The following is a 13,938-nucleotide window of genomic DNA, read 5'->3' as shown; positions in this document are numbered from 1 at the left end:
AAAAAATCAAAATAAAGACCCAACCTCTATTATTAGGTCAGTGTTTCTCAACCTCATCACCTTTAAGATATGTGGATCTGTGGAGCTGACGCGGTGCAGTGGTTAGAGTGCAGTACTGCAGGCTACTTCTGCTGCCTGCCAGCTGCCTGCAATTTGGCAGTTCGAATCTCACCAGGCTCAAGGTTGACTTGGCCTTCCATCCTTCTGAAGTGGGTAAAATGAGGACCCAGATTTTGGGGGGCAATATGCTGATTTTGTAAACCGCTTAGAGAGGGCTATTAAAGCACTGTGAAGCGGTGTATACAAGTCTTATTGCTATTGCTAGAATTCCCCAGCCAGGGAATTTTCTCAAAAAGTAAAAAATTAAGTTCCTCGAAAAAATTTGGCCACGTCTTTTAACCAAATATTTTAATCATACAAAAGAAATCCATGACACTAGTCCCTCACATTTAGAGGCATTTAATTGCTGAAAGTCTTAAAGGTTGACCGATTCACACAATACTTTTTTTTTCTACATCTTTTGAGGAAGAAGGTTTTGCCATACACTCCATGTTCTATATAAGACCAATATTTCAAAAAAAAAAAAAAAATCTGCAATAGAATTGACATACATACAAGACATTTTTACATTCTCTCCCTTCGGTAATAACTCCCAACTCAGCAACCATGTTTTAAATTCATTTATATTTTAATAGTATTAAATTAGCTTAAATTACTTGATTCTTTTTTTTTTATTCCACATTTGAAACCAATCTAAAAAGGAGCAAAAAAAAAAAAAAAAAAGAGACACCACTGCAATATTAATTCCAAATGTTACTCGTTTTTCCCCGTTCAGTCAGATCTGTACAGCAAAAAAGCAATAAGAATTTGCTGATTATTACTCTTCCTACCATACAGCAAGCAGGGGAAAGAATCATGCACAAAGGTCAAAAGTTTTTCACGCATTCTAGTGTTTTAAGCGGTGTAATGATACACCCCAAACTATTTCTCTACAGAGGACATTTTGGTATGGAAAAAAAATTCATTTTGTTTGAAGTTCCCTTTTTTTTAATTCTCCAGTATTTTTTTTTCTCTTGTACAAAATATTACAATGATTTTTATATATATTTACATAGGTTTTTTTTTCTCTTCCAAACAGCTAGAAAACAGTGATGTCTTACAATCAGGATTGGCGATCCATTTTTCTTTTCTCTGGGTATTCAACATGACCGGGAATTTAAAAAACGCCGCAGCTGTAGTGGTTGAAGTCAAATTCATTGTTTCAGGTGGTCTGCAAAATGAAGGTATCCTGATTTCTTTCACAAACCAAGCCTTAATTAAAAGTGAAGTCACAATCAAACAAGGGGGCAGGTGGGCCTTACCTAGAACTAAAGCGTTCTAGGTAAGGTAGCTAGCTTTTGTGATTAGAAACATGGATATGCCTATTATGTCGGATGTGCTCCCAAGTTTCAAATATTTTATTAATATATTTTTTTGGGGGGGAGGGGAATTTCTGAATCAAATTTATCTCCTCTATTTCAAGTCAGTTTAATGTCAAGGCAGCAGTCAAATTTCGTTACCCTCAACACATGCCTTAAACCATACACACACAGCCAAACTGGTGCAAACCTCTTTGCTCTATTATTACAATTTTTTCTTTTCTTCTCTTTTCTTCTTCTTCTTCTTTTTTTTTTTTTAAACAACTTGACATTTGACCAAAGGGGAAGAGCCAAGTTTTAAAGCTGTGGTTTGTTTTTGTTTAATGGCTTATGGTACAACTCCCTGCCTTTTCAACAAAATGAGGTATGCTATACAAACTGTGGTCAGTCAAATGAATTCATCACAAATCGCTGGTGGAAATAATGACTGATTTGCTTGTGTGGGGTGGGTGGAGGTGGAGGGGTGGAGGGGGGGGGAAAGGGGCGGGAAGAAGGACTACAAAATCCTAATTTTGAAACAGTGCCAAAAAGAGGAAAGAAAGTCAAAGGGACCGGGGGGGGGGGGGGGGGGCGGAAAGAACAGTCCAGAAGATGGGTTAAGGGGTTTGCTAGTAGCTTTCCACCCACTGAGCAAATCCTCGTTCCACCAGTGTTCGGTTGATGGACACCAACTGGAAGAGAAAACAAAGAGAAACATCAGTGAGTGATGCCAGCAACAACAGGGCAAATGAAGTGATCTTGCACAGTCAGATGTCAGCGTTCCAAGTAATACACCCATAGAAAGCAGAACTCCCAGGGAGGTAGATTCCTCAAAGAACAATTTATTGGGTACATCATGTTGGCACAACTGGTGAAAACCAACACTGAAAGTTCCTGCAGTTTTCACCTAATTAAAAAGTGAAATCTTCCCCTCCCCCCCGATCCGTGATGGCAAACCCTGATGGCATGCAGAGCCCTCTCTGCAGGCCACACCAGCAGTTGCCCCAGTCCAGCTCCACTGCACATGCGCCTCCCACCAGCCAGCTGGTCTTTGGGTCTCTGCTGTGCATGTACAGGATGCATGTTGGAGGCACTCACATTGCACCTTGAAGCCTTGTGTATGCTCCCCCCCCTCACCCATTTTTGGCTTCCAGGTTGGTGCAGGAGGCCTTTCCGCACATTTTGGGCCTGGAAAACCTCCTGCAGCAACCTGGAACCAAAAATGGGTGAGGGGAGGGGGGGAGGCATTGCATTATTGCATTGCATTATTATTGCACGCTTTCAGCACATGACAAAAAAAGGTTAGTCATCACTGCCCCAGATCATTGGTCACATTGCCCAATAGAGGTGCTGACAAGTTGTTTGGTTACTCCACTCCTCCTCTTCTCAGCTGCCTAATAGAATGACCTTGGTTCCCACAAAAAAACTTTTTATTTTGACTGCAAAGCTGATCTATCTTTGTATTTGTATTTTATTATTTGTATGCCGCCCTTCTCCGGGAGGACTCAGGGCGGTGAACAATTCAAAGGGGAAAAAAAGGGGGGGGGAAAAAAGACAAAATACAAATAATAAAAGTCGACAACAATCGCACAACCATACATATCGAGAGGGGAGGGAACTCATCACCCCAGGCCTGCCGCAAAGCCAGGTTTTGACGGCTTTTCGGAAGACCTGGAGAGAGGTGAGGATCCGAATCCCTGCGGGGAGTTCATTCCAGAGGGCCGGAGCTGCCACAGAGAAGGCCGTCCCCCGGGTAATAGCCAGGTTGCATTGGCTGGTAGATGGCACCCAGAGGAGGCCAACCCTGTGAGATCTAATGGGTCTGTGGGAGGTAATTGGCAGCAGGCGGTCTCTCAAGTACCCAGATCCAATACCATGAAGGGCTTTAATTTCCCCCCCTCCCCCTCCCTAATTTCCCCTCCTCCCTTTCTCCCCCTCTGCCTTGTGGCAACCCTGAAGCCTCAAGGATGGCTTCAGCCAGGTCCTCTTCAGGGTTGACATCTTGGCTACGTGTCTTAGAGATTCTCAATCATCTAGGTCAGTGTTTCTCAACCTAGGCCACTTGGCTGATGGGTGGACTTCAACTCCCAGAATTCCCCAGCCAGCATGACTGACTAGGGAATTCTGGGAGATGAAGTCCACATGACATGAAATTGTCACTGTGGAGAAACACTGATCAAGGTCATGGTTATCTCAAAGGTGCTTTTCCAAGAGGCAAATGGACTTTCTTGTGTTTTTTTTTTCCTTTGAAAACATTTCCCATCTCATCTAAGAACCTTCTTCAGTTCTTACAGGTCGGGGAATGGAAGGATTTATATTCTTTGCAGTCATCTGGTCATTACTACTCTGAGGGTCTGTTGTTAACTCTCTGACAGTTGTTGATGCCATTTGGGGATTTATTTATATCAAAGGTGTCAAACTCAAGGCCCGGGGCTGGATTCGGCCCACGGGGTATTTAGATCAGGCCTGCAGGGTTTCCCTGGAAACAGCAAAAACTCTGCAATCTTAGGCGACCCCTGGGAAAGGGTCGTTCGACCCCCAAAGGGGTCCCGACCCACAGGTTGAGAACCACTGCACTAGGCCATGTTTTAAAAGAAATTGCAGCTGGCTTTTTGCATTGAAGCTGAGCTGATGCCAAATTCCCTTTAAAGCTAGTAGAGAGCTGGTTTTAGTGAAGCATAATTTCCTCTTTCAGGGGATTCAGCTATTCAGTTTGATCTTTTTTTGTTGCAATTGGATAATTCTTCAAATCGCCTTGTCAAACGGATTTTGCCCATCTGGGCAAACATCCAGGAAAGGCATCCTGAAGATCCCAACTATGTGTGCCAACAAGCCATGGCTTTGTCAGTTGTAGCCCTCGTGCCATGGAACATGCCCAGGGGTAGGACTGGCCCAGTGGTGGGTTGCAAGCGGTATGCCCCGGTACGGGCGTACCGCTGCCTACTGCGAGCACCAGATACTGTTCCGGTACAGTGCTCTGGAGGGCCCACCCGCCCGCCTTCACCTGTATTTGAGCTTTTTGGCGCTTATGCGCACGGTGCCTGCACGACGCCCCGCCGAGCAGCTGGAGCGTCGCGGAGGCTTGTGGAGGCGTCGCAAGAGGTTAAGGACGCATGTGTGCGCTGCGCGAGTGTGTGCTCACGTGCTGCATGCGTTCATGTGGTGGATGCCAGGCACCGTTGCACCGTACCAGTTGCACCGGGATCCGGAACTCACCACTGGGACTGGCCCCTGCATCTCATTCAGAAAAATGCTTAAACCCATCTTATCTTCAACGCATCTTTGAACCCCGAGGCGATTCCTGATTATAATTATTGGAGATGTTTTCAAACTGTTTTTGAGATGTCCTATTTTGTTTCGACAGGTAGTCCTTGACTTACGCCTACAACTGAGCACAAAATTTCTGTTGCTAGGTGAGATATTTGTTAAGTGACTTTTTAGGGCTGTTTTAGGAATTGAATTTATTTAGCTTGTATGCCGCCCACTCTCGGAAGACTCAGGGCGGCTTACAAATAAGAAGGGAAGCGGGGATACAAGAAATAAAAAACAACAAATTAAAAAATTCAACAACATTCATAACTTAGGATGGGGCTGGATAATTCAGCAGCCCCAGGCCTGCCAGAACAGCCAGGTCTTGGTTGCTTTGCGGAAGTCCGGAAGGGTAGTGAGGGTCCGGATCTCAACGGGGAGATCGTTCCATAGGACCTTCCTTGCCACGGTTGTTAAATGAATCACTGCAGTTGTTAAGTGAATCTAGCTTCCCCATTGACTTTGCTTGTCAGAAAGTCGTAAAAATTGATCACAGGACCCTGGGATACTGCAACAGTCACAAATGTGAGTCAGTTGCCAACTGGCTGAATTTTGACCATGTGACCATGGGGACGCTAAAGCGGTTGTAAGTGAAAAGCCCCCATAAGTCACATTTTTCAGGGCAGCTGTAATTTTGAACAGTCACTAACTGAACTGTTCTAAGTTGAGGACTACTTATTCCGCTCAGAGTTTAAATGAGGCAGTATTTGGGTGTGTGTGTGTGCATGTAGGTATCTTGTGGAAAGACAGTACAGGTAGCCCTCACTTACTCACTTTGTGACTGTTCAAAGTTATGACAGCACTGAACAAGACGACTTATGACTGGTCCTTGAACTTATGGCTGTTGCAGCATCCCTCCCCCAGTCACATGATCACCATTCATGGTGCTTTGAAGCCCCCATATTTATACGGCCGTTGACCTGTCTCATTATCACGCGATCGTCATCTGTACACACCTGGTTTCTGACAAGCAGAGTCACTGGGGAAGACAGCAGGAAGTCACAGGTCACAGTTATGGGTTGACTCACTGAACAACTGCAATAATTCACAATAACCGCAGGGAAAAGTGACACAAGCTCAGCACAGTCACACAATGTCTTGTTTAATGACCATGTTGTGTAGCAATGGAGTTTCCAGTCTATGGAGGTTAAGGGAGGACTACTTATGCATGCACGCAGTTCGTAAAATGTGAAGTTTGTATTTTAAACCAAGTCTCTCTAATTCAAATTTTAAAAAAATCCCCCTTCCTTTTTGCCTATGCTTTGCTCTTCCACCAAAGAATATTGGTCATTTTAAAAAACATATTGCTAAATTTCTCTGTTGCAATAAAAATTCCACGGCAATGAGAAGTTCTGAGTTCAATAAATAATCTCATTGTAAATAAAGATTTTTGCCTTTTGATGACAAGTCCATTAAGTGAACGCTAGAGAAACTCTCACCTGGAAATACTAATCTCCTTTGCAGGAGTGTCTAAAAATCTGGAAATTGCCACTCAATTCCTGCCAAACAGGCCCCATTTGGAGGATGAACAGAAAGGCTTATCTTGGTACCTCCTGTTAAAGCTCTAATTTGTGGCTTTTCTCTGCTTTAGCTTTTGGATAAAGAGGAATTTGAAGAAACCCCAAAATGGAGGTCTATCATTCCTGGGTGTGCAGGGCAGATGGATTTCTGTATGCGTGTGCACGAACAAGATTCCCCCTCTCACCCCCCAAATTGTGTTGGCCAGATGCTTTTCCTTTCTTGAATGTTTTGCAAAAATATAATCAGAAAGAATTCCAAGAAAGGCATCAGCCAGGCTCCCTCAAAGCAGCTGAGATCCTGAGGAGCGAAACCAAGCTGGCTTGGTTCTCCCACATGGTTTGGCGCTGTCTGCGTGGATAAGAAGGATTGGCATATCCTGTGAATGGGCTTACAGGCTCTACTGTTGTCCACCCGAAGAGATGCAACTAAAGAGGAGACCATCTGCTCATCTAACAAGCTGAAGACTACAGAAAAAAGTTTGGTGGTGTCCACCTGCCCCCCGGATGACTGGAACAAGGCCAACCCAGAGCGGGCGGGACGTTTGACTGAGATCCAACACCTCTCTGAAGTACGAAGTCTACTTGTTACTCTTTCTACATCTATCCAACAGCCCCTACGAAGAAGTCTACTAATGCACATTTTAGTTTGGTCCTGCTTTTGGTTCAAAATCACCCAGGTCATCGTAATGAGTGGGCTGATGATTTAATTCCAGGATCATCGTGACATATTATGGACCCGTTCTCCCAAAATTGACCCACATACCTCATCTCCTATCATGCTCCACAGTTGTATTAGTGGCAAGCCCGTTGCACTGTCGTAATTTGTAACCTGCAAACAGAGAAGTCAGTTAATACCTACCAACATTGAATGGTTGTTGTCAGGCCCAAAGAATCAGAACCATTTGTAAAGTGGCAGCATGGAAGATTAATTCAAGCCCATACAGAAGAATTTGGTCAACTAAAGTTTGACCAACTAAACTGGCACAATAGCACTTAGACATATACCGCTTCACAGTGCTTTACAGCCCTCTCTAAGTAGTTTACAGAGTCAGCCTTTGGCCGCCAACAATCTGGGTCCTCACTTTACCCAACTTGGAAGGATGAAAGGCTGAGTCAACCTTGAGCCTAGTGAGATTCGATCTGCAAACTGCTGGCAGCCGATGATCAGCAGAAGCAGCCTGCAGTATTGCACTCTAACCCGTACGCAACTGCAGCACAAGATATAGGTCAATGGGATTCAGGAGGGGTTGGACTAGGAGTGCTTGTGGAAATGCAACAACTTTAAGCTGATGATGCATTTAACTCCACCTCCCCCCAGCCCTGTCTGCTCTTCTCCTACAGGTGTCTCCTTGAGCCATTATGTTAGGTTGCAACGGATCTAGAATCTTCCTAGATTGTCACTAACAAGGTCACTAAAATCTTTCACTGAGCTCTGGACAGGAATTTGCCTAGCTTATGGTATTCAGCCTGACCTCAATACCAGGAAAGATTCTGGAAAAGATAATCGAGCAACGAATTAGCGAACACCAAGAAGTAAACAAAGTAATAGCCAAAAGCTAAGATGGGTTGGTCAAAAACAGATCATGCCAGACTAATCTTATTGCATTCTTTGACAAAGTGACAAAATTAGTAGACCAGAGGAATGCCGTCGATATAATTTACTTGGACTAAGGAATTTGATAAGGTAGACCATAACCTACTACTAGATAAAGTAGAAGAATGTGGGTTGGACAGCATCACCACCAGATGGATTTGTAACTGGCTGACCAACCGCACTCAATGTATAGTCCTCAATGGAACTGCATCTTCATGGAGGGAATTCCGTATGCAGTGGAGTACCCCAAAGCTCTGTTTTAGGCCCGGTACTCTTCAACATCTTCATCAATGATTTGGATGAGGGAATAAATGGGGAACTCGTCAAATTTGCAGATGACACCAAGATGGCAGGAATAGCCAACACTCCAAAAGACAGGCTAAAGATACAGAAGGATCTTGACAAACTTGAACATTGGGCACTATCTAATAAAATGAAATCCAACGGTGAAAAGAGTAAGGTTCTACATTTAGGCAACAAAAACGAAATGCACAGGTACAGTATAGGTGGTACCTTGCTCAATAGTAGTAACTGAGAGGAATCTTGGAGTCCTAGTGGACAACCATTTAAATATGAGCCAGCCGTGTGCAGCAGCTGCCAAAAAAGCCAACACAGTTCTAGGCTGCATAAACAGAGGGATAGAATCAAGATCACGTGAAGTGATAATATCACTTTATAATGCCTTGGTAAGGCCACACTTGGGATAATGCATTCAGTTTTGGTTGCCACGATGTAGAAAAGATGTGGAGACTCTAGAAAGAGTGCAGAGAAGAGCAACAAAGATGATTAGGGGACTGGAGGCTAAAACATATGAAGAACGGTTGCCGGATGTCTATCTTGATGAAAAGAAGGATTAGGGGAGACATGATAGCAGTCTTCCAATATCTCAGGGGTTGCCACAAAGAGGGAGTAAAACTATTCTTCAAGGCACCAGAGGGCAGAACAAGAAGCAATTGGTGGAAACTAATCAAGGAGAGAAACAACTTAGAACTGAGGAGAAATTTCCTGACAGAACAATTAATCAGTGGAACAGAAGTTGCCTCCAGAAGTTGTGAATGCCCCAACACTGGAAGTCTTTAAGAAGATGTTGGATAGCCATTTGTCTGAAATGGTATAGGGTTTCCTGCCTAGGCAGGGGGTTGGACTAGATGACCTCCAAGGTCCCTTCCAGCTCTGCTATTGTATTTGTATTTATAATTTATTTATTTATTGTATTTAAGAAGCGCCCATCTCCCTCACAGAGGGACTCTGGGCGGTGCACAGTAAAATGTTAAAAGCAGAGCAAACAGCACTTAAAATTTTAAAGAGGCAAGGAATGTTAAAAATTAATTGAAAGATGAAAAGGAGGGATTTCAGGGTGCTAACCAGTCCCATGACTGTATGCTCCTCGGTGCACCCCAAGCAAGGCTTCAGAGCCACATTTTGACTAGTTTTCGGAAGGCCGAAAGAGTGGGAACCCCCCTCGCCTCTAGAGAGAGTGAGTGTTCCACAAAGTGGGGGTAACAGCAGAGAAGGCTCACTTCCTGAACCCCGCCAGTCAAAATGCTTTAACTGATAGGGTCCACAACATACTTTTCCTGACTGACTGGGTGGAATGGACTGATGTAATGGATCCAAGATGGTTCATAGTCCATAGGTAACCATGTCACATAGGGATTTATAGGTCACAACCCCAGACCTTGAATTGAAGCCAGAATCAAACTGGCAGCCAACACAGCTCATACAGCAAAGGTGTTAAATGCACTTTTGGGCACCCAAGCTTGCCCACACGGCTAGTTGGGCAGTTTGTACCAGTTGGAGCCTTCCAGATACTTTTCAAGGGTAGAACACATTCAAGGTAAAGGTTCCCCTCCCACATATGGGCTAGTCATTCCCAACTCTAGGGGGCGGTGCTCATCTCCGTTTCAAAGCTGAAGAGCCAGCGCTGTCCAAAGACATCTCCGTGGTCATGAGGCCGGCATGACTCAACGCCAAAGGAGCAAGGAACGCTGTTCCCTTCCCACCAAAGGTGGTCCCAATTTTTCTACTTCCGTTTTTACGTGCTTTTGAAATGCTAGGTTTGACAGAAACTGGGACAAGTAACGGGAGCTCACTCCGTTACGCGGCACTGGAGATTCGAACCACCAACCTTTCTGATCAACAAGCTCAGCGTCGTAGCCCCTGAGCTGCCGCATCCCTAGAGAGCACATTGCCATAGTCCAAATCGTAGTGTGTGAAGAATCGCTTATTTATTTATTTGTATTCTGCCTTTATTATTTTTACAAATATCTCAAGGCGGCAACCCAACACACCTTTCTCCTGTGTTCCTCCCAACAATGACTCTGTATGGGGAGTTGGGCTCAGAGAGAGGGGGGGGGGGACTGGACCCAGTCACCTCGCCAGCTTTCATGGCTAAAGTGGGACTAGAACTCATCATCTCCCACTTTCTAGACTGGTGCCTTAACCACTTAGACTCAGTTTGAAGTTTATAAAGTTTAGTCTACATCAGGGGTCTCCAACCTTGGCAACTTTAAGACTTGTGGACTTCAACTCCCAGAGTTCCTCAGAGTTTCTTCCACAAAGCTGGCTGAGGAACTCTGGGAGTTGAAGTCCACAAGTCTTAAAGTTGCCAAGGTTGGAGACCCGTAATGTAGACTTCAAATAAATTATAAACTTCAAACTAAGTTTGAAAAGCTAAGGGCAGGCTTAATGGCAAATGTTGTTGGAACATAAATAGAATAGAAATAGAATAGAATTCTTTATTGGTCAAGCTCTGATCACTGAGAAATCAAAAAAATTGGAGTCTACAAAATTACCATTTCTTACTCATTTTGACATTCACTTTCTCCTCCCTCATTAATGGGAAGAAAAAGGATTTCTCACCACCAATGCTTTCCCCCAGGTTTAATCAAGTCAAAGGAGCTATAAGCAACCCACCAGATGTTACACTTACCTGTGCAAGTAAGGGTGTGCCCCTGGTCATTTCACTAACAGCCGTGTCAGCTTCAGATGAAAAGTGATCATCATCTTTAACAGAAAAGAGGGGAGAGAAAGAATAATTATTCAAAGTGGTCCCTGAATCCAGAACCAAATTAAGCAATACAGAAACCCTCCTGAATCTTTCCACTGGGTTATTTGTGCCTTTTATGGGGTGGTGGTGTTGGGGAGATGGGAAGGAGGAAGGAACATGAAACAACTTAAAAAAATTACCCAAAGCATGAAAATCACCAAAGAAAGCAGAAAAATGTGTTACATAGAGAATACAATATAGCATATACTAGAGTCTCCACATCTTTTCTACATCGTGGTGACCAAAACTGAATGCAGTATTCCAAGTGTGGCTTTACCAAGGCATTACAAAGTGGTATTAACATAAACAAATGGGCAATAGAATGTAGAAAGACAAACATGGGCGGAGTCAAGAGGATAATCAGCCCAGAGTCCATACATTCTCACAAACTAAGCCCCACCACTCTTGAATTCCGTTGCCTTTTATTTAGTGCCAATTTACTGCTAAGCCATTTGTTGACTATCTTCTTGTTTATAGGCATTAGCGATAAATCAGCTTAACTAGAGTTAAATGTGTGGTCCTGATTCTTTGTGCCTGACACAGACATATAATCACCTGAAAAAGGATTTCTCCACCTAAGGATTTCTCCACCTGTGGTTTTCTCATTTCCTCTACCTGCATGTCTGAATGTTGCCCTGCTCAACACCCAAGTTTACCTTGCAGAAACAAGTAGAGATGCGTTGGGGAAACCCTCTTTCAGAGGAGGTCCTGCTTAACGCGACTCTACTTCTGTTCCCCATTTCTTTCTTTATTAACTAATGTATTTTTCGGAATATAAGACACACTCGCCCTTCCCCCCCCAAAAAAATGGGTGGAAAAGTCTGCATCTTATACCACGAATATTGCGGCGGTGGAGGGAGGGGAGGGGAGTTGGTGCGGCGCCAATCAACTGTTCTAGGATGGGCTGTGGGGGTGGTAGCGAACAGGCCGCAATATTTTTTCTTCTTCTTTTCCTCCCCCAAAGCTAGGTGCCTCTTATAGTCTGAAAAATACGGTAGTTTCATAAGGCAGCCCAACTCACTCAATGTAACTGTGGGCCTTGTACCACAACCCAAAATCAAATAATGGAGCAAAAAACCCACATAAGGTTAAAACACACACACACACACACACACACACACACACACACACACAATATATATATATAATATATTATATATTATATAATTTATATGTGTGTGTGTTTATTTGTGCTGATAAATAAATAAAGGGAGACTAGTATAGATCTATTTCAAGCTATTTAGCTCTCATCAGCTAGCCATACCCTTACTGGGATTTGAACCTGGGCTACATTGCATACTAGGCATACTAGGCAGAGATCGTAGCCATTAGGCCACAGGTCTTATCCGTTATCAGCGAAGCCAGGGTGAAAGGTATCTATTAGATTTTTACAACCCCTGGTAAGCCCCAATTATGGGAGGAAGCTAACTGCTGATGATGGATATACACACACATACACACACACATACATACATACACACATACACACATACATACATACACAGGAGAACCCAAAGGTGATTTTTTTCAAGAGACAACTGGATTTCCTGGTTTTTCTTTGAACGTTTCACTTCTCAGAGCTGAAGAAGCTTCTTAGATGAGAAGTGAAACATCTTCAAAAATAAACAAATCAGAAAATCCAGTTGCCTTTGGGAAAAAAGCTCCTTTGGGACAACCCTGGCCTGGATGGCTTGAGAATCTCCATAGAGAAACACAGGAGAAAAAAATAAATAAAATGGCAGCTAAATTGCTCCATAGCCCAACAATCCCATTACCCAAGCAGCTCCACATCCAGCTGAGCATTATACAGAAATACGACCACAGCATCGTTTTTTCTGCTCAGAGACCTCACTGCAGATTTCTGAAAGTTTCTTGCCAGTATTAGAAACATAGAAAATGGACAGCAGAAAAAGACCCAGTGCTCCAATCGGGTCTGCCCTTTTGAGCTTTTGGTTTCTTTTTAAAAATGTATTATTTATTTATTGTTATTTTTATGTCGTTTCATCTATGTCATTTTGTCAGATGGTAGACATGTACCATATTTTTGGAGTAGAAGACGCACTCCCCCCCACCCACCCTAAGAGAGAGTGAAAATTTGGGTGCTTCTTAAACACCAAATGTAGCCCTGCCCACTCACCGGCCCCTACCCTTCAGCCTCCATGTGTTTTAGACCTGTTCCAGGCTGCAGGGATTGCCACAGACCATTGCTCCCTCCGTGGCTTACGTTTTTGACCTTTGGGCCTTGCGTTTTTGGCCTCCAAACGCTCCGTTTGTGACCCATTCAAGGCTGCGGGGATCGCCAGAGCATATCGCCGCCAATCGCCGCCTCCACGCATCGCATTTTCAGCCTCTGCACATCGCTTTTTCCGGTGGTGATCGGCGGAAATGTGGTTTGGCAATCCCCGCAGCCTCAAAACACTTCTCAAGCGGAGCGTTCGGAGGCTGAAAACGGGAGGCGCAGAGGCCAAAATGGCAACCTGGAATAGCTGCTCCCTTGTCTGACCGGTTCCACACTTCACCTGCTCTACTCACTGAAGCGCACTGTGACGATTAACTGTATTTTTGAAGCTGCGCATGAGTCCCAACAAGGCGCGTTTTAGCGCGCTATCAGGTATTCTGGGAGGCCGATCCACCCACCAATTAGCTGCTCGTGCTGAATCAGGCTACTTAGCTGAAGCTGAACAGGCTACTTGCTAAGGACGCCAGCCAGATGGATACCAATGGATGCTAGTAGGCAGAGGCAGAATTTTTTTTTTCTTATTTTCTTCCCCAAAAACTAAGGTGCGGCTTATACTCCGAAAAATACGGTCTTCATCCCAAGTACATTTACACTCAGTTACTGATGAGTTACCATCACATTCAATAGACTCCTCTCAGCAAGGTACTGGCAGTCCTCGACTTACAATCTTTCATTTAGCGACCCTCACGGTCATGTGATCGAAATACTGATGTTTGTAACTGGCAGGTATTTGTAACGGTTGCACCATATGATGACCTTATGCAACCTTCTGGCAGGCAATGTCAATGGGAAAAACGAGATTCACTTAACTGGGTTACTATTGTCAGATT

At 44.1% G+C, this 13,938-nt stretch overlaps 1 protein-coding gene across 2 annotated transcripts in view; it reads right to left on the bottom strand.

Moving 5' to 3' along the window:
* Positions 1-723: 723 nt before the first annotated feature.
* Positions 724-13,938, bottom strand: part of AKAP1 (A-kinase anchoring protein 1) — a 76,655-nt gene continuing 63,440 nt past the window's right edge. For both annotated transcript variants that reach the window (XM_032215955.1, XM_032215956.1), the window contains exons 9-11: positions 10,753-10,826; positions 6,990-7,055; positions 724-2,089 (exon numbers count right to left, since the gene is read on the bottom strand). In XM_032215955.1, coding sequence (XP_032071846.1) covers positions 2,027-2,089; positions 6,990-7,055; positions 10,753-10,826 — 203 coding nt within the window. In that variant the 3' untranslated portion in view covers positions 724-2,026. The remainder of the gene's footprint in view (positions 2,090-6,989; positions 7,056-10,752; positions 10,827-13,938) is intronic.

This window comes from Thamnophis elegans, chromosome 4, assembly GCF_009769535.1.
Source record: "Thamnophis elegans isolate rThaEle1 chromosome 4, rThaEle1.pri, whole genome shotgun sequence".
Lineage (NCBI taxonomy): Eukaryota > Metazoa > Chordata > Lepidosauria > Squamata > Colubridae > Thamnophis > Thamnophis elegans.
This window is presented reverse-complemented; position numbering and strand designations above follow the sequence as displayed.